Source organism: Lipotes vexillifer, unplaced genomic scaffold (genome assembly GCF_000442215.2).
Source record: "Lipotes vexillifer unplaced genomic scaffold, Lipotes_vexillifer_v1.1 scaffold646, whole genome shotgun sequence".
NCBI classification, from domain to species: Eukaryota; Metazoa; Chordata; class Mammalia; order Artiodactyla; family Lipotidae; genus Lipotes; species Lipotes vexillifer.
Genome location: NW_006769605.1, coordinates 597928 through 618118, shown reverse-complemented (window position 1 = coordinate 618118; position 20191 = coordinate 597928). Strand labels below are relative to the sequence as shown.

General features: G+C 42.9%; 1 protein-coding gene across 1 annotated transcript in view; it reads left to right on the top strand.

Annotated features, from left to right (window-relative positions):
- The first annotated feature begins 2912 nt into the window (after positions 1-2912).
- Positions 2913-20191, top strand: part of WDR37 (WD repeat domain 37) — a 45417-nt gene continuing 28138 nt past the window's right edge. The window contains exons 1-7 of the mRNA XM_007445657.1: positions 2913-3068; positions 6791-6887; positions 10238-10333; positions 10632-10696; positions 14686-14821; positions 15744-15815; positions 19848-19892. Of these exons, the coding sequence (XP_007445719.1) occupies positions 2931-3068; positions 6791-6887; positions 10238-10333; positions 10632-10696; positions 14686-14821; positions 15744-15815; positions 19848-19892 (649 nt within the window). The 5' untranslated portion in view covers positions 2913-2930. The remainder of the gene's footprint in view (positions 3069-6790; positions 6888-10237; positions 10334-10631; positions 10697-14685; positions 14822-15743; positions 15816-19847; positions 19893-20191) is intronic.

Sequence of the window (20191 nt, the reverse complement as noted above, 5' to 3'; positions counted from 1 at the left end):
TCAAATAACCTACAAGAAGGCAGAAGAAAGAAACAAAATGAGAGAACAAACAGAATGAATTACGCACTATGCCCAAGTGGGATTTATTCCATGGATGCAAGGTTAGATCAATATTTGAAAATCATCAGTGTAGTTGACCTTAAAAAAAGCCATATGATCATATTAAATGATGCAGAAAAAACATGACAAAATTTAATACTTATGAAACTCTCAAAACATGAATAATAGAGGGGGACTTTCTCAATTTGATAAAACAATATTTACCCAAAACCTACAGCTAGCATCATACTTAATGGTGAAAACTGAATATTTTTACCTTGAGATCAGAATAACGCAAGGGTGTTTGCTATCACTTTCTAATTCAACAGAATACTGGAATTTCTAGCCTGATCAATAAGATAAGAAAAGGAAATAAAGGCATACAGATCAGAAAGGAAGAAGTAAACTGTTCTTTTTTTACATGACATAATAGTCTACAGAGGAAATGCCAAATAATCTATAAAAAAATCTCGAACTAATAAATGAGCTCAACAAGAACGTAGGATACAAGCTCAGTACACAAAAATCAATTGTATTTTTGTATACCAGCAATTAACATGTGGAGATGGAAATAAAAATACAGTGTCATTTAAAATTGCTCAAAAATAAAAGTATAATCTTCAGGGTAATTTAGAATGTATGTGTAGAAATTTTATGGGAAAACTACAAAACTGAGGGAAGAAATCAAAGGCGATCTAAAACCTATGTACCGTGTTCATAGATTGGAAGTCTCAACATAATAAAGATGCCAATTCTCTCCAAATTGGTAAACAGATTAAACACAATTCCTATCAAAATCCTATCAGGATTTTTGTAGGTATGGACAAGATTATTCTAAATTTATATGGAAGGGCAAAGGAACTGGAATAGCTAAGACATTTTGAAAAAGATGTAAGTGATAGGAATCACTAATTTCAAGACAGCACAGAACAACGGAACAATAGGGAACCAAGAAATAATCCCATAGGAATAAAGCCAATTGATTTTCGATCAAGATGCCAAACTTTCTCAGTTTAGTGTAGGATGGATAGTCTTCAGCATATGGTGCTAGAATAATTGGATATCACCAGAAAAAAACGAAAACAAAACAAAAAAAACCTTGATCTAAACTTCACATCTTATAAAAATATCAGCCCCAAATTAGCTCATAAATTTAGATGTAACCTATAAAACTAAAATTTTAAGAAGAAAACATAGAAAAAGTTTGGGATTTAGGGCTGGTCAAAAGTTCTTAGGCATGACTCTAAAATTATGATCCTTAGAAGAAAAATAATTGATCAATTGGACTTCATCAAAATTTAAAAGTTTGGGTAGAGTGGAGTTTGTGTGAATTATATCTCAATAAAGATTTTTAAAAATCTTTAGTTTTTTTTTTTTAAACATACAGCAGTCTCACTCTTGGGCCTTCATCCAAAAGAAGTAGAGACTTAAGTTCACACAATAGCCTGCATGTTATTGTCATAGTAGCTTTATTTACAATAGTAAGAAACTGGAAAACACCAGAATTTTTTGCAATAGCTGCACGGTTAAGACAGCTGTACCTCATCCACACTGGAACAGCACCAGCAATCCAAAGGAGGTGGCTGTTGGCTCACATGGCAAGGGGACAGGTCCTGTGAGTGCTAAGCTCAGAATCTTCAGAGGGCACATACTTTGTGTTTGGCATTTGTATAACGTTCTATGACAGCAAAGTTGGGGGATGTATGGCTGTGGGGTGGGCTTCAGAAAAGGTGGGATACTCTACACCTTACAGAGTGAGGACCCAAAGATACTGTCAGTAGTTGAAGAAGGAAGAAACATAAGTACATACTTAAATTACATGCACTAAAATAGATAGATTGAGAGAAGGAGGGACCAATAAGAGCAAAAAATGAGTAGGTAATGTCCAAGACGTAAATCTGCAGTTGAAGAAGGAAAATCTCATGTGTAAATATATTTCTTAGAATCGTATTAGCTGGGACTTCCCTTTTGGTCCAGTGGCTAAGACTCTGCACTCCCAGTGCAGGGGGCCCGGGTTCATTCCTTGGTCAGGGAACTAGATCCCACATGCTGCAACTAAAGATCCTGCACATGGCAAGAAAGATCCCGCGTGCTACAACTAAGACATGGCGCAGCGGAAAAAAAAAAAGCTAACAGTGATGTGATTATACTGGGAGGAGGAATTGATAATAGCAGGAAATGAGTAGATAATGTCCAAGATGGGTAAAGGAAAATGTTTGCATTATGTGGATATTGGAATGCCGTGCAGGTATGCTGTGTAACGGCGGCCCTGACCACAGGTGTGTACTGGGAACATGGCTGGTTCCAAGCAAGAGGCATTGTGAGTATGAAGGAAAACGGGGAGCTTACGAACTGAAATACCCTGTTTGTGTTTTTTATGTTGACTAAAATGATATTATTTTAAACATATTGGGTTAGATCATTAGAATTTCACTTGTTCTTTTTTTAATGTGGCTACTAGAAAATTTATGATTACATGTGTGGCTTGCATTGGATTTCTCTTGGAGGGCATTGCTCTAGAATCTGTAGCCTGGAAAATTCAATTAGGATTGGTTCCCTCCGGGGAGTGGGCTGAGTCTGCCGAGAGTGGGCTAAGGGAGAGTTGTTATTTTAAGCCCTTCTTTGCTGTTTGATTTTTTTTAAAGGATGTTAGTGAAGTTTGATAAAAAGTTACCTCTTTAATAAAGGCTGTGGTCTCTACCTTAAAACATGATAATTTATCACATTCTAATTTACATAATAAATGTTAACATAGTAAGGAAATTTGCAATGAGAAGTAATCATCTATTTTTCCTTCATTTCAGTTTGCTGTATCAGAAATAAAGTACTTGTTTTTCCTGCTCCTGTTTAGCTTCTTGCAGGAGTGACCAGGATATCACCTTTCAGAAGTAATGCCCACAGAAAGCGGGAGTTGTTCAACTGCTCGCCAAGCAAAACAGAAACGCAAATCTCACAGCCTTTCCATACGAAGAACTAACAGCTCAGAGCAGGAGAGGACTGGCCTGCCGAGAGACATGTTAGAGGGACAAGTGAGTGTCTGGTGAAGATGTGGATCATGTTTGCAGTGTTTCAAACATAGCCAAATATATGCAGGTCTCCAAAGTAGAGAAAAAGTGTGGGTTACCAAAACACACAGCCTCCCTCATAAACCAGTTAAAACTGCTGTCAACAGCTTACACAGAGACAGAATTCGGTTTCCAGGTTAATGTGTTTACAGTACTTAATAAAAAATGTGGGTGTGACAGTTTGGACTAGTTTTTATTCTTTGTACAGGTGAATTGACAGTGTAGTTTTAGGTTTTCTGTCTTAGAGTCTCCAGAAGAGAAGAGAATCAGGTATAATGATCTCCTTCTATTCTCTGCAGAGTTTTTGGAATCTGATCTTTCAATAACTTTTCTTGGCTTTATCCTGTGTTTGCTGTAGTTGAGTGTGTTATCTCCTGCTTATTACATTATGTCTTGGTGATAATTTGGTACCACCTTTGATTAAATGAGCTAATATTTTATTGATAAGTTTGCTTTTACTTTTCCTAGTTGCTTTATGATGAAGAAAAATGTTAGATTTTTAAAAGAACATTGTCGTGAAGCCTAAATAAAATACATGTTATAATAAAATAAATTATAGCTACATCTGCTATATCTTTACATAGGCGTAAGTATATACGTAAAAAAAATAAATACATATAAATTTATAATCATTGTTTTGCAATTAGAACTAATTCATCAGCCATAATGTTAAAGGAAAATATGGCTTAAATCTGAGAAACTGGCTCATTTGCATATTGACTTTGTTAGAAGCAAGCTGGGATGTGGAGGATGTGTTTCTAGGAGGCAGCTATGTGTGCTTGGAACCTAGCGCTGCCTTTGCTGGCATGTGGTAAACGTTCACTTAGTGTCCTCTTATGTGTTGACTGGATGAATAAATGAAATGGTTGCATTTTAGCTTAAATTTGGAAATAAAATCATAGATTTAAGGAGCCTCCAAAATGGCTTTGATGTTTTTCGTGAGCCCGGATGGCCGTAGCAAAGCATCGCAGACTGGGAGCTTAAACTGCAGACACTGCTTACTCCCTGTCCTGGAGGCAGAAAGCTGGAGGTCCAGGTGTGGGCAAGTTGGTCCTCCTGAGGCCTCTCTCCTGGGTGTGGATGCCATCTTCTCCCTGTGTCCTCACAAGGTCGCCCCTCTGTGGGTGTCTGTGTTCTGATCTCTTCTTATAAGGAATGTTTGAATCAGAGCTGTGCAGTGGAACTTCTGTGATGGAATGTTGTAGATCTGTGCTATCACATATGGGAACCAAGAGCCACATGTGGCTAGTGGGACTGAGGAATTTTAAAAATTGTAATTAACTTACTTTTAAGTTTAGTCAAATGTGGCTGTTGGCTACCCCCTTGGATAGTGCAGGTAGTCTAAGATACTTGTAAGTTGTTAGATTTACTTAAATTTCAAGCAGTGACAATTCCACAGCCGTCTCTGCTGGCATCTTCTGTTGGTAACACCATGTTCTCAGGGCCTTCTGCGCTGTCCCTGTTGTGATGTAGAGCCAGCAGGTAGTTGCATCTTGGGGTAACCCTTTATGAGGGTCATTCAGAACCCTGCGGGCGGGTCGGTGCCTGCTGGTGGACGAGGAGCTCCCTTGCGGGCTGGTGAGGGTGCTCTGCCCAGTTCCGTGGCAGCAGGACCGTGGTGACGGCTTTGGGCATGGGCACTTGGCATGGTAGGCGAGGGGCGGACCTCGGGTGCGAGAGGCCAATGATCAGGGCATCTGAGTGGAGCCATAGGTCATTACCCTAGACAGGGTTGCAGTCAAGCTGTCAATTTTTGGGGAGTCTTTATGGGAATTTTGTGTCTTGGATTCATGAGTCAGAAGCATTTGAGGCACTGGTGCTTGGCTCAGAGGTGGGAGGCCCGTGTCTACACCGGGAAGCATCAACTGAGTCTGGGAAAGGGGCCTCCTGCCTCCTCTTTCACGTCGGCTGTGACAAAACACAGATTCTTTTAGAACTTTACTGAATCGTAGCTTTTGTGTCATGAGTTTTCTCAAATGATACCAGAAGTTCAGCACCTCTCACTTGGGGGCAACTGCAGAGCTGGGCTGTGCTCCACTTAACCTCTGGTGGAGAAGTTCCCCTTTCACTGCACGTCTCCTTCTTGATTGTCTTTATTTTCTCAAGTGAAGTTAATGCTGACATTGTCTCCCTTTGCGATTACATCTTACATGAAGCTGCATTTACCATTCGAAGTAAAGGTAACGTTTCAGTTGCTGAATAATGACCTTAACATTAAATACTGTGAGGGTAGGTGAGTAGGAATTGATACACGGAAGAGGAGATTGGCCTTGGGAGGGGCTAGCAAGGCTCTCAACCCATGCCGCCCCCGCCCTCTCGAGGAGGGCTAAGTGGATGAGGGGTACGGGAGAACGGGCAGGGGGAGCCCACAGGCAGGTGGACAGGGTGTCAGACATTAATTGTGATGGTTTATTTTGCGTTCATTGTTATTTTAAGATGTCGTTTCTTTTTTTTTTTCATGATTTTCATTGGTATTTTAGAGGGGTGTTGAGAGAGGCTTTTTTTCCCATGATTTTCATTGGTATTTTAGAGGGGTGTTGAGAGAGGCTTATCACCAATTCTCCCAGATTGAATTTTTAAACAAGTGGCGTCACATATCTTTAAGTAGCTTGTAAAGTTGACGTTCATGTTCTGTGATTATTTCAAAACATGTTGCTAAACGTTGGTATCATTACAGATCATTTTGCCTAAAATTCCTGTCTTCCTAAGAAGTTAATCTGAGAAAGGATTTAATAAACATTATGTCTTATTTTTGTATTTGCAACTCATTAAACATCAAAAAGTTTATGCTGCATATAAATTTGAAAACTCACTTGGAAAATTACACTGGCATCAGTTAACCATTGAAACATTATTTTAGAACTGTCTTTTAAAAATTTTGTTTGAAAATAACTCTTAAGTGGTAGGGTGGGGCACATACAAAATATTGTTTAGGCCGCACCCTCAGGAGGTTGGAGTGGAACATAGCCTCTGTCAGTACCAGCAGTGCCTGGAAAGTGAGTGCCTGAGAACACAGTTGGTGCCTAGGACACCGAGCCCAGGAAGCTGCTGCTGCTGCTTCCTTTGCCTTCCCGCCCGGTGGGGGCAGGGTGCTGGTGGTGGGCAGAGCACCTGCGAAGGCCTGGGAGCTTCCACGTGGGTGTTTTCATTTAGCCAATACACGTTTTGCTCTTACAGCTGAGAGTTCTTTTCCCTCCTTATAATAATCTTGTAGGTATTGAGTAGAGTTACAGGAAATGATCCAGTTTATTTTGCTTGAAGCACAGTGAACATGAGGACTATAAGGTACATCTTCTATTAGTAAACAGCTTATTAAAATGGATTTATAATACCATATGCTAGAGCTTAAAGGCTTTTTATAACTTCATTTTCTACAAATTTGGGAGTTTTTGAATAAGGTATGCTTATTTCTTTCCTTGTGAAAGGAAGTTACATGTTTGAAGACGTGCTTGGTCTTAAATCTCATGCCATCCTGGGTAACCATTTATACAATTTGATTTTAGTTTCATGTGTAGAAATTAGAAACTTTAAGTTCTTTGAGTGTTTATGTATAAGAAATAAAATATGTAAAGATGTAAAATAAGAGTTTAAATAATTCACTTTGGAAAAATTATATTGGTGCTTAGTGTCAGAGTTTCTTGTTCACTCATTTTGTTCATTTTAAGCAGAATCTTCTTTTTCTGCAGGATTCTAAACTGCCTTCCTCGGTTCGCAGTACTCTTTTGGAACTGTTTGGTCAAATAGAAAGAGAATTTGAAAACCTTTATATTGAAAACTTAGAATGTGAGTATCTCTCTTATTTCAAATACTTTTATAACTTTTCACTTCTCCATACAAATATTTGAGAGTTTAATTTGTGGGTAGACATTCACCTTTGTATTCCTTTTCTGTTCTGCTTTGACAAACTTTAGGGGCTCAGGATGGCACACGTTTATTATCTGCCTGCTCTGCACACTCAAGTCAGGGTGTTGGCAGAGCTGTGCTCTTTCTGGAGCATGAGGAGGAGTGTGTCTCCTGCTGGTTTGGGTTGTGATCTCAGTTCCCTGTGGTGTGAAGACAGAGGCCCCCATCTTGCTGGCATTCCCCCTGTCCTTGGCTTGATGGCCTTCCTTCCTCTTTATCTTCAAAGCCATCAGTGGCAGGCAGAGTCCTCCTTGTTCATTTCTGACTCACTCCTAGGGACACGGGGCAAGGATGGGCCGCCTGGGTCACACAGCATCATCTCCCATCAGAGGTCCTTCACCTCAGTCACACCTGCAGGGCTCCTTTGCCACCAGGTCATGTGTTCACAGGTTACCTTTGGGGCAGGCGGTATTCTGCTGACCACACCTGGCAGTCTGAATTATGATTTTATGAAGAACGAATGCATCTTATAACTTTCCCTAGACAAAGTATACTATAAACTAAGAAAACATTGATTCATTTCTTTAAAATATACTGTGTTTAGAGAATTTCCTAAAATGTGTGTATTATCTGTTTGACTTATTAAAGGTAAATCAAAAGAATTTTTAATTAGCTTGGCTTTAGGCTTTTTTTTTTTTAATTTTAGAAACAATGCATTCATTTGCTTAAAGAGTCAAACAGTGTAAGAAGGAAAGATCTACCTTTACCCCCTGCCTATAGGCCCATCCCACACTGCAAAGGAAAACATTTTCTGCATATTTTGCTTTTAGTTCTTCTCACGATAATTTTTGTTTTGTTTTGGACTTTATCCTCTTTTTTAAAATATCTGTTAAGTTTTAAGGGCATACTTTCCAACTTTCCAGCCTAAACATTTAAGCAGTGATTTTGATACAGAGACTTCCACTTTCTCTGAATCCAGGGATGCTGCCCAGATGCTAGTTTAGAGTTGGGCAGGTTGGGAAGTCCCTGGCACGTCTGATCCATTACCTGTGTCATTCACCATAGCAGTTTTTTTTTTTTTTTTTTTTTTTTTTTTTTTTGTGGTACGCGGGCCTCTCACTGTTGTGGCCTCTCTCATTGCAGAGCACAGGCTCCGGACGCGCAGGCTCAGTGGCCATGGCTCACGGGCCCAGCCGCTCTGTGGCATGTAGGATCTTCCCAGACTGGGGCACGAACCCGTGTCCTCTGCATTGGCAGGCGGACTCTCAACCACTGCGCCACCAGGGAAGCCCCATAGCAGTTTTTGATGAAAGGTTTTTCTAATTGCTTTTCCCTGGGAATGATTTTCCCCACGCAGCTGTCCTTCCTTTCTCCTACATGTTGTCCTGTCCTGGCAGCCAGATCATCAGATCCTAAGAGGAGGGACGGGGAATTTTCTCCATGTGTCTCTGGAGCTGGTAGCCAGGCATCCACGGCCACAATTAAGAAAGCAGAGGTCAGAAAGGCAGGGTCCGTCTGTGGGCTGCCTTGGCTTTTTGGTCATGATAATTTTTGTAAATTGAAATAATCTTCTATTTTAGCCATGTCAGCCTTAGGCCACATGCATTCATGCTTCACTGTCAAGCGTTGGGAAATGAACCTGTCCTTCTTTACCCTCTCACTGTTCCATTATCTTCAGTTTTTGTTATTTTTTAAAAAAAATTTTTAAAAATTTATTTATTTATTTTTGGCTGCATTGGGTCTTTGTTGCTGTGTGTAGGCTTTTTCTAGTTGCTAGGCTTTTTCTTCGTTGTGGTGCGCAGGCTTCTCATTGCAGTGGCTTCTCTTGCTGCGGAGCACAGGCTCTAGGCGTGCGGGCTTCAGTAGTTGTGGCACGTGGGCTCAGTAATTGTGGCTCGCGGGCTCTAGAGTGCAGGCTCAGTAGTTGTGGTGTACGGGCTTAGTTGCTCTGTGACATGTGAGATCTTCCCGGACCAGGGCTCGAACCCGTGTGCCGTGCATTGACAGGCAGATTCTTAACCACTGCGCCACCAGGAAAGTCCAGTTTTTGTTATTTTTATAGAGCTTGTGTTTATAAAATTTATATTATGCAAATGTAACCATAATCAGGATTTTCATGTTTTTTAAGTTGTTTCCAAAAATTGAATACTAATAAACAGCATTTGCATTGTTAAAATATTTTTCACTCTGGAAGTAATTGGTGTGGATCAGTGGTGAAGACAGTGTAATCCTGTGTCATTTAAACTTTGCTGTTGGAAAATTTAATGTTTTAATATTGGATTCTCTTATAAGTCCACCTTGAAAATTTACAGAGTGAGTAATTATTCCAACTTTTTATCAAATAAAAATTAGGTACTGTGTACTGCATCTGATTTTAAGGGTTTGTTATCAGAGTTGTAGCAACCCAGGTATTGCTGAATTTCCATTGTGATCTAAGGCCTTATGTTTTATGAGTTGATGCAGTTTGTTCAAGAAAAACTATAGGATTACAAACGACTAATGCTGGAGGTACTTCGAGTTTACACTGTCAGTTGCTTAATGGTTTTGGTGGCTTCCTGCTGCCTGTGAACATGTCCAAATGCTCAGGCTGGATCTGTTCCGAGCCTTTTGCCCTCGGCCTTCCTTCCATACCACCCTCCCCGCCCTCCCTGTTGCCTCAGCACACTGTGGGCAGCCTGGGCGGCGGCAGGCGCAGAGTCCAAGTGCTGGCTGCATGTGCGGCTCATGGGATCTCAGTTCCCTGACCAGGGATTGAACTGGGCCCTGAGAGTGAGAGCGCCGAGTCCTAACCACTGGATTGCCAGGGAACTCCCAAATATTAATTTTTGTTTGTTTGCTTTTTTTTCTCCCTTGAATTTTTAATCTTTGAGGTATATAATCCTCACTGTGCTCTGTGGTGCCAGGCAACAATAGTTAGCTTTTGTTATTGTATGTTTTTTCCCCCAATTTCAGTGTTCTCAGCTAGACTGTAAGTGTTTCATTGAGTTTTGGACAGTGTCAGAATAACATTTTTAAGTGCATTGAATAAAGTACAAAGGACACGAATTATGTTGAAATCCAAGAGCCCTGGTTGAGGACCCGATAGCACAAGGTCTTTCTGGTGTGGGAAGTGGGGTGGGCTTTTTAATTTTGGAATGATGTCTTGAGTTTTTTGGAACTCTGTAAATGTGACCTTGTTTACTGGGATATCATTCCTGTGTTTGTTCAGACAGTACTAATGTATAACATTTTTATGTGTTCACTTTTGGATTTGGTGAATATACATCAAAAGTACATGTTTTACTTTTCAGTGCGCAGAGAAATTGAGACTCTTAATGACCGTTTAGCTGCCGAAGGACAAGCAATCGATGGGGCAGAGCTGAGTAAGGGCCAACTCAAAACCAAAGGTAAGGCTGCCTTCCCACAGGGCTCGCCCTACACATTACACTTGGAGGGAGTTTGGAATTTAGTGGAGGACAGGACTCACTTCCTTTCTGCAGTCATCAGGACTTGGAATAATGTAATTTGGGTGTGGGTGTAGAAGGAAGAGGAGGTTTTGGGAAGCCCCGTGTCCCATGCCCCTGGCTTGCATTGTCCTCCCGTGTGGAACAGAAGGTGGGGCGAGCTGTCTCCCTGTCCCAGCTCTGACCTTCATGGTGCTTTGGTTGTGTGATTGTCTTGACGGTTGGTTCTGTGTCTCTGTAGCCAGTCACAGTACCAGCCAGCTTTCTCAGAAACTGAAGACCACCTACAAGGCCTCCACCAGCAAGGTACGTGTGGCTCTCAGCCTGTCACGTGTATGTAGGGTGTGCACATATGTGCGATAGAGAGAAACCTAATTTTTAAAAGGAGTATTGTTGATGTTAAGTGGCCACAGTGCATAGACACCTGGAGGTTACCTTTGTTACTGCGGCTGATACATTATGTGTTAGTGTGGTTTTTTTTGTGGGAAAGTACATTTTGTATTGTTATTTGGCTTGATATGGAGATTCTGAATTTGGAGAAGCTAATAAATGGGTATAAAGCAGTGGAACTTACGTTCTGAGCTATAGTTACATTTTAGTTCACCGCTTCTTTAATTTTCTAAGTATGATCAAGAAGTGAAGGTCTGTGTCCAAGGCAAATAGAGATATTGGTCATATTTTGCTTTTTTAAAAATTATCTTCTTCTGACCTTAAAGTGGCAAAGATTTAATTATTTAGGACTTAATTTATCTATGGAGGAGTACTGTTATGAAGTAATATTTTGAGGTAATTTTGTGTGCATCACCACTTTGGAGTATTTGGAATAAACAAAAGATAAATTAATTACCTAACCTTAATGAGCGTACATTACTTTTGCTAAACCTTAGAAAAAAGTTGAAATTTGTGGTGAGTCTGCTGTGAAGGCTATAGTTAATGTTAGCTTTTTACTTTTGCAGTTTGCTCTCTTCATCTTAAAGTTACTTATTATGGTATCCACAGCGAGATGAACTGCAGTTCAAGGAGCAGCTTCAGTCTTACGCTATTTCTGCTTATTTGAAAGTCTTTGATAATTTTTTGTTTTTTAAAAATCTGAATATTGCTGACTTTTTGTGTTTCCTTTGATTAGAGTGTAAGTGGCTAAAACTTTTTTATTCTGTATTATCTAGCTTACACTTAGTAGTTTTGCAGTTTTTAATAAATTAACATTAAACTACTTCTTTAAAATGTCAAGTGGGGTTATGTTCTTCCTTATCTAACTTCTTGTTATATTGTTTTGAATTATATTGTTTATTCCAGTTTATGTATACAGTGTATGGTCTTAGAATTCCAAAACTTTGTGATCATTCCTTTTTTTTTTTCAATTTTATTTATTTTTGGCTGTGTTGGGTCTTCGTTGTGGTGCTTGGGCTTCTTATTGTGGAGGCTTCTCTTGTTGAGGAGTACAGGCTCTAGGTGTGCAGGCTTCCATAGTTGCAGCATACGGGCTCAGTAGTTGTGGCTCACGGGCTCTAGAGCACAGGCTCAGTAGTTGTGGCACACAGGCTTAGTTGCTTTGTGGCAGGTGGGATCTTCTCGGACCAGGGCTCAAACCCGTGTCCCCTGCATTGGCAGGCGGATTCTTAATCACTCCGCCACCAGGGAATTCCCTGTGATCATTTCTGAAGTAGAGGAAGAAAGGATTATATAGAGTTACCCCTTACCATGAGTAGTAAAACTTAAGAATTGGGCAAAGGTAAAAATATGTACAATAATTGCTTTAAAAGAATGTGTTAGACATATTTAAAGCCCCAATCATTTTAGAAACTAAAAATTCATCTGGATTAGAAAAAACCATCTTCATGGCACTGTGCACCCATCTTAAAGAGTGAAGGTGAACATGGAGATCTGGCGTGTTCTGCCCTGGCCACAGCGTGAGTTCTCATAGTGGAGCCAGGAAGGCTTCTCACTCCCCCGCAGACCCACCCTTCCTGGGGGCCTGGGACTCAGCTCTAAGGCCTGTTGGGGCAGCGCCACATTCTAACGGGCAAACCGCTTTACAGGAACTTGTGAACTTGTTCACACAGGTTTTTATAAAGATAAGTATCTTTTGCTGTGAAAAAGCCTGTTTTGTTTTTTTAGAGCACTTTAAGTTGTATCTCAGTGCAGAATAATTCAGAAGCATCCTTCTGCTTTTCCATCACAAATGTTCCCTGGGAGTAATTCAGTCTGTCTTGTGGGCCTCTTTGCAGTTGTGTCTGAGTCCACATTTTTAAAGTAGTTCATAGGTGGTCAGAGTGTGACGGACACCTGGAAGCAGCACCTCAGACCATTTGCTCAGTATCATCAACTGCATGCCCTTCTCCCCATACTCCTCTGGAAATGCAGTCGGCACGAGTCTTGGCCGTGACCGAGTGTTGGCCGTGACCCTAGTTTCTGCTGGTCGAGTCCGGGCGGTTTGTGTCTGGGAAGCTTCCCACCGCTCACTGCGCGCTTTGCCCCCGCCCCTCCTAAAGGCGTCTGAAGGGCACCGGAGGCACAAAAGCACTTTTACTTGTGGAGGGACCGCGTTGCCGGTTTGGGTGGGATATGAACTTTCAGAAGGAAGGGGAAGGTGAGGGTGTGAGGTTGAGCAAGGCCTTCTTTCTTTTGGAAGCTTGTATTGTATCCTGCCCTTCTTTTAAATTTAAACCCAGTCAGTGGAGCCTGTTTATTTAACTTGTGGAAGAGTGGGTCTCTCCGTTGTGCATCTGTTTTAGTCTTTCACTGTATCAGGAATCATTTGAAGGCTCATCCTGAGGTGGTGGAACAGTGGATTGTGTTTTAAGCCTTTATACTAAAAATAAATTTAGATACATTTTTAGGGCTTTGCTAATAAATCAGTGTTTAAAACAGCTCTATAATACCACCCATTTTTCTTTTTCACTTGGTTTTACGGTTTCAGTATTCTGATTAATTAAATTATTCTAATTTAATTAAAAGCTGAAAAGCCATCTTTTATCTTAGACAATTTAGAAACCAAACTCTTTTTTTTTTTTTTTTTTTTGAGAGTCATATAGTCATTTAATAATAAACAGCAGAATGCACCTGTGGTAAATGCTGTAGAACCGAGGGTATCTTTTAAGGTTTCATTGGAACATTTTATATGTTTGACATTAGCACACTGGGGGGCAAAAAGCATGGAGAGAGAAAAGCTGTGGCGTTAAGAAGGAATGGTAATAGCACATTTTTTGTGATTTCCATGCCTTCTCCAGCATCTGCCTACGCTTCTAATCCAATCAGGGCAGCTTGTTTGTGTGTAGCTTTTAGCAGACACAGAGTCTCCGCCGACCCTGGTAGAACACATGATCCACATTTGAAGCAATTTTTGTATAAATGATTGTGCTGCTAACCTCTGAGGGTCATTCGGATATTTTCTGAGAAATTGGCTGCTTTAACTTCTTTCTCAGAATGCCATGTGTTTCATTTGGGGTCAGGACAGATGACAGCTAAAAACAAAACTTTTTTTTTTTTTTTTTTTTTTTTTTTTGCAGTACGCGGGCCTCTCACTGTTGTGGCGTCTCTCGCTGCGGAGCACAGGCTCCGGACGCGCAGGCCCAGCGGCCACGGCTCACAGGCCCAGCCGCTCCGCGGCATGCGGGATCCCCCCGCACCGGGGAACGAACCCGCAGCCCCTGCATCGGCAGGCGGACTCTCAACCACTGCGCCACCAGGGAGGCCCTAGAAACCAAACTCTTTGTGTTTAATTAGCATCTTCCTCGTGCACTTATAAAAGAAAGTGAGAATTATTTGCTGTTTGTGTCATACAGGAGCAGAGCGACAGCCCTTTCCTAGTGCAGGGCCGGTGCCGAGCCCATGCTCAGTAACCTCATCTATTTACAAGTGTTGTCTTTTGTTTCCTCCCCTGCCTTGGACTCTTTTCCTCCTGATAATATGTGGTTGGTATGAATTACCAAAAATAAAAAAGCACAAGTTCCCAAATAATAAGAATAATTAGCGTTAAGGGTTTGGGGTATACCTTCCTAAGTTTTTTTTCTTTTTTGAAAATTTGGATATTTTGTCTGATGGTTTGGATTTGTGGGAGAGGATGTGTAAGGTACACAGGTAGGCAAGCATTGGAAGTGGGGGGATTGTGGGGTTCTTCCGAGGCCTTCGTAAGGACTTCGTTCCTGCTATGTGAGATCCAGCTGCACCTATGTTGTGTTGCTGTAACATTTAACATTTTCTATTCAGTGATTTATGCATCTTCAAGACATGCTGTCTTATTTTTTTTTTTAACTTAAACACATTCGCTCAGTAAATTACCATCACAATTTCAGATTGTCTCCAGCTTCAAGACCACCACGTCCAGGGCAGTGTGCCAGCTCGTGAAGGAGTACATCGGCCACAGGGATGGCATCTGGGATGTCAGTGTGGCGAGGACGCAGCCTGTGGTGCTGGGGACCGCGTCTGCCGGTGAGTCCACACCAGCCTCACTGCTGGCAGCCGTGGCCTGCCCTGGAAGCAGAAGTGGCCGAGTGGCGTTGAAACCTAAGCATGTAGAGGAGCCTGCCGTCAGGAGCCCCAGGGTGGCATTAGAGAGACCCCCCTTTCTCCTCATTGGAGAGGAGATGCTTTTGAGAGCTAGTTAAGGTGTGTAACATAATAACCCTTCAGAAAAAAATTCCTAAAATTAAAAATGTGCTCACTTGTGGAAAATGACTGCCAGCCTGTGAAAAGTTACTCACTAGCTCCTACCTTTTATAGTGGAAATAGGAAATGCTAACGTCATTAGAATGATGAAGAAAGTTCTTTCTTTTGTTTAAGACTGTGTTCATATGTGAGCACCCCAGATTGTTTTGGAAATTACAGTTTAAGAAAAGAATACAGAGACCCTTTTCTGATATTTCTGAAATCTCACTTGGATAATCGGCATTTTGTTTCAGGTTTCCCTTATTAAGTCTCCTTTTTACCTTTTTATTACTGTGCCCAGAGAGGAGAGGTCCAAAGAGCATGTATTATCTCAAATAATTTGTAACTGGATTTGGATGCCACTTGCATTTGAATATAGCTTGAAATTCTGAAAAGTCTTAATATTTCAACAAAATAACGAGCCCTTGACTCAAGTGACCCCTGTGTCCCAAGTCCCCAGCCTGGTGCCAGCAGTGCACAGTGCCTAGGCATTCAGGTCTCTGGGTTCCCCCTGCCGGTTCTGTGGCCTCGGATGGGTCACTGACCTCCTATCCTCTCGGATCAGTTGGATCACAGAGGAGTTTGAGCACAGTTGCACAAGGTACTGGTGGTGATGTAACTTCCCAGTTTTAGGATTTTTATCTTCCTCTTTCATTAAAAAGACCATAAAATCGGCAGCTCACTCATGTTCGTTTCAATCTTGCAGATCACACGGCTCTGCTGTGGAGCATTGAGACGGGGCGGAGCCTCGCCAAGTACACGGGCCACGTGGGGTCAGGTGAGCAGTGGGACCACGGGGCGTCCTCTCCCAGGGAGGGCCGGGCCTCTGCCTCTGACTGTGTGAGCTTCACGAAGGGGCAGCTCAGCTCCCTGAACAGCGTTGTCCCAAGGGCGGCGTAGAAAGCTGGCCACCTGTGCACACTTTGGAGCTGGAACATGTGCACTAGCATCACGAGCTGTGTTCCATTGGGAGGCTCCTCGGGTGCAGAGGTGCTTTGTGTGTCAGCCCCTGGGATCCTGGTGGGTGTGGATGTGGGGCTTTTTCCTGTGGGCACTGGTGGGTAGATGTCTCTGTTCCTCCCAGTGCCCCGGCTCCAGGCCATGTGTCATGCTGCCCCCGGCTCACTCACCCCTCACCCCTGCAGACAGGCTTGGTGGTGGTGTCCGCCCTCCACCTCCAGGGATAGGTGTGTCCCCCACGGACTTGGGTGAAACCCCTTCCTCTGCGTGTCTTCCGTCCTGTTGGGGGAGGGAGTACCTGCTGTCCCGTCAGGGCAGTGGCCAGGCTCCTCCTTCTCTTAGGGCACCTGCTCTTGTCTGTCCCTGTCGCCTCAGCGTGAGAACCAGCTCCTACCTTCCCACATGGAATGTCCCTGCCCCACATACACTCCTGCCTCATCTGCCGTCCCCTCCAGCTGGGACCCACTGTCTTCCCCCAGGTCTGTGTCTGGGTGGCTGCTGCTGCCTGCAGTGAATGTGACAGGCTAAATAGACAACCTAAAAATTAAAGTGTTAACCAGCCTGTATAAAAAATTAACAGCAGTCTCCTGCCCATCCCTCCTCACTCCTCATTTTCACTTCTCAAAAGGTGACCACTTTTAACAGTTTTAAATAGTTTGCTTTTTTCTTCCATTTAAAAAACTAGTCCATCTTATGATTTCTTAATTTTGGAGTTTTCTACAAGGAAGTGACTCTTATTAAGGAGAAGGAGATTGGCTCGCTTCCTCCCTCCATCCCTCTGTGCTCCTTGTCATTGTGAATGGTTACGGCTCAACTTCCATTTAAATGGATGTTCCGGTTTTACCTACTTGTGGCTACATCCATATAGTTCACAGCTCCCAAGCACGCACCTTACTTGCAATCCCCAGTTTTGCTTCCTCTGAAGGGAAAAGTGGCCTTTTATTTTGGCCTTGTTCCGTGCAGATCTGCCTGACATGTGGCATTCCTTGCATGTCTGTGTTCCTTTGCTGTCACTCTGGCCCCTCCCTGAAGCCTCCCCTCCCTCTGACAGTTGGTACCCAGGACTGTAGCACAGATGCCTGCAATCTACCTCCTGTGTCCTCCTGGGCTTTCTCTCCACCTCTGTCCTCTGTTACATCCTGTCTTCTGGACCCTGTTCTTTCTCTTTCTCCAGGGAAGCCTTTCAGTAGCTTCCTTCTTAAAGGGTCTTACAGGAAAAATTTTGAGACTGTAAAATGCTTGAAGAATGTATTTTATCTTTACACTTGATGGGTGGTTTGGCTGAGTATAGTCTTCTATGTAGGAAGTACTTTTCTTTGAAAGATGAAAGTAGTGCTCTGCTGACCTGTTTGTTTTTTTTCTTTTTAAAAATTTTTTAATTTTTTTGTTTATTATAAATTTATTTACTTATTTATTTTTGGCTGTGTTGGGTCTTTGTTGATGCGCAAAGGCTTTCTCTAGTTGCGGTGAGCAGGGGCTTCTCTTGTTGCAGAGCTCGGGCTCTAGGTATGTGGGCTTCAGTAGTTGTGGTGTGTGGGCTCAGTAGTTGTGGCATGCAGGCCTAGTTGCTCCATGGCATGTGGGATTTTCCCAGACCAGGGATTGAACCTGTGTTCCCTGCATTGGCAGGCAGATTCTTAACCACTGCGCCACCAGGGAAGTCCCTGACTTGTTTTTTCATAGCTTTTAGGATTGATATTAACAGTCTAATAATGCTCTTTTGAATCTTGGTCCTTCATAGGTAGTTGGATATTTGTCTCTGGAAGACTTTAGGATTTGTCTTTTAGGTCTTCTTAAAAAAGCATTGTGTTGGACATTTGGTGGGACTTGGCAGTCTAGAAATGTACCCCCATGTCCACTCAGTCACCTGCAATCACCCCCGTGTCCACTCAGGTGCCATTATCCCTGTGTCCTGTTGGCCCCGTGGTCACCCGTGTGTTTGTACCCTGGTGTTTCCCGGGTGCCTCTTCTCACTGTCTTCTGTCTCTGTTGCTATGAGTTTGTGCCTGTTTCTTTCTAGACTTGTCGTGCACTTAGAGGAGTCTGAGGAGAGAGCAGAGCACAGGCTGCTTTGGGCACTGTCTTTGTCGTGTTTACACCCTGCTTTTGCCTTTTCCACCTGGTGGTGCTGATTGTGTGACTGAGTTACTGTAACAGAGGAGTGTGGAGCCCTGGGGTTTTTAATCAGCACAGCTCCCTGCAGGTGGGTTGACGTGCCTAGTGCCTGCCTCCTTCCTCTTGGGTCCTCTGAGCAGAGTGTGCCCACCTGTGGACTGGCGGAGCTGCCTCCAGAGAGGAGGTGCCCGAGGTTTGTGCCCTTTCCCCCCACGCACCCCCCAACCCCTGGCGTTAGGGAGCCGAGTGGAGCCGGCCGGGTGCGGGCATGTGTCTTGTTAGACACACACGATCTTGGAGCTTGTTATAAGGAACTGTGGTCTCTGGCCCCCTCTCTTCTATTCCTTCTATTCTTCTATTCATGTGGCTGCTGTGAGTGACATTAGCTGTGCTGTGGTGGGGCTGTGGGTTGGCCCGACCCACTGACTTTGGGCTTTAAGGCCTCGTTGCACCCACACGTGCTGGGGTCCCCCCGCCCCACGTAGTGATGTGCTGTTAACGTCTGTGTAAACAGTACTGAGAATAAACTGGCCCTGCAGCTGGTGGTCATTGGCGCCCATCATTTGCCGGATTCTTGGCTAAGCACGTTGCCTGCGTTCTTCACTTAAACCTCGTGGTCATCCGTGAGTATTACAAATGTTCCTGCTTGCAACACTGATTTGCTGGAGTTCACATAGACACCAGAAAGTAACAATTGATGGTTGAAATTGGGAGCATTAATACTGTTTGTTAGTAGTGTTTATTTGGGGCATTTTCTATTTAACATTTTTAAGGCAGTCACAGTTTTCACCGGCTTTTCCCACAGTTCTCTCTGGTCTAGTGTTAATAGTAAAAGAGCATCTTCTAGCATTTTTCAGATTCTTAGAAAAGTGTCAATCTAATGGCATACCTGACAGAGTCTTAGTGGAAGAGAGAACTTGCTGAGGTTTGGGAAGCTTCCTGTACGTCCTGTGTGGGCTGTGGGGGGTGTGGGCTGGCTCTCCAGTGCCTTGGGTTGGCCTGTGTTGGGGTGACAGGGAGCTGCCGACTGGGAACAGTGACCTCCACCCTTCCAGTCTCTCGTTGTCTGCCTGAGGAGAGCTCCTTGGCAGGCGGGCAGGCTCAGGACCGGTCAGTCTCCGGGCAGCGTTGTCATGGGGCTGGAGCTTCCCCAGGACACCTCGGGCAGATTCCTGCATCTGGAGAGGAGACTGGGAGGGTATCATAACTGTCCTCATCTGGTCCCGATCCATTCCGATCCGAACTGTCCCTAGGCCATCAGGGGCTTGCCTTTTCTGAGTTCCTGAGTCTTCTGGAACAGAACAGACTGGGTTTTTGGAAGGGTGGGCTTGTGGGCAGCTGGGTAGGCAATAAACAGTGTGCACCACCATAATCTGCCTCTGCTTGTTATAATTACGTTTTCTTTTTTCATCCTGGTTTATTTTTAACTCTAGGTGACTTCCCTATGTATAAAAAATAGATTGTTAATATCCTTTTTCTGTGTAGCCTATTCTTGAGCAGTTTGATAGTTCATATTTACTTACTTTGTATTGTACCTCTCTTCTTTTTTTTTTGGCCATGCCATGTGGCACTACCTCTGCTCTCTTTAACTTACATGTTTAACTGAATTAGGATATTTAATATTGAACTATCATAGTTCCTTTAGTTTTTAAGTTTAACTTTGTAATACATGCTGTAATTATAATAAATATTGATGATATTTTAAACCTGTTTCTGTAATATTTTTATTTTGCAGTAAATTCCATTAAATTTCATCCATCAGAACAGTTGGCTCTCACCGGTATGTTGATTTTGGTTTTTTATTTATTGAACAGTTATTGCTGATCTGAAAACAGCTGTCATCATTCCTTTCTCATCAGTAGCATCAGGCTTAGCCACACCTTTCACAAAAGTTAGTCGTTAGTAGACATTTTACAGATTGCATGAGAAATGAATAAAGAAAACTATACTGAGGGGTACTTTTTTTTTTTAATGAGTAGTGGATTGCGAATTAGGTGACCTTGACTTTATGTCAGCTTGAACTTGGCCGTGTTCTCCTGGAGTTGTTTTTATGAAGCCCGTCCCTGCCACCCGCTCTTC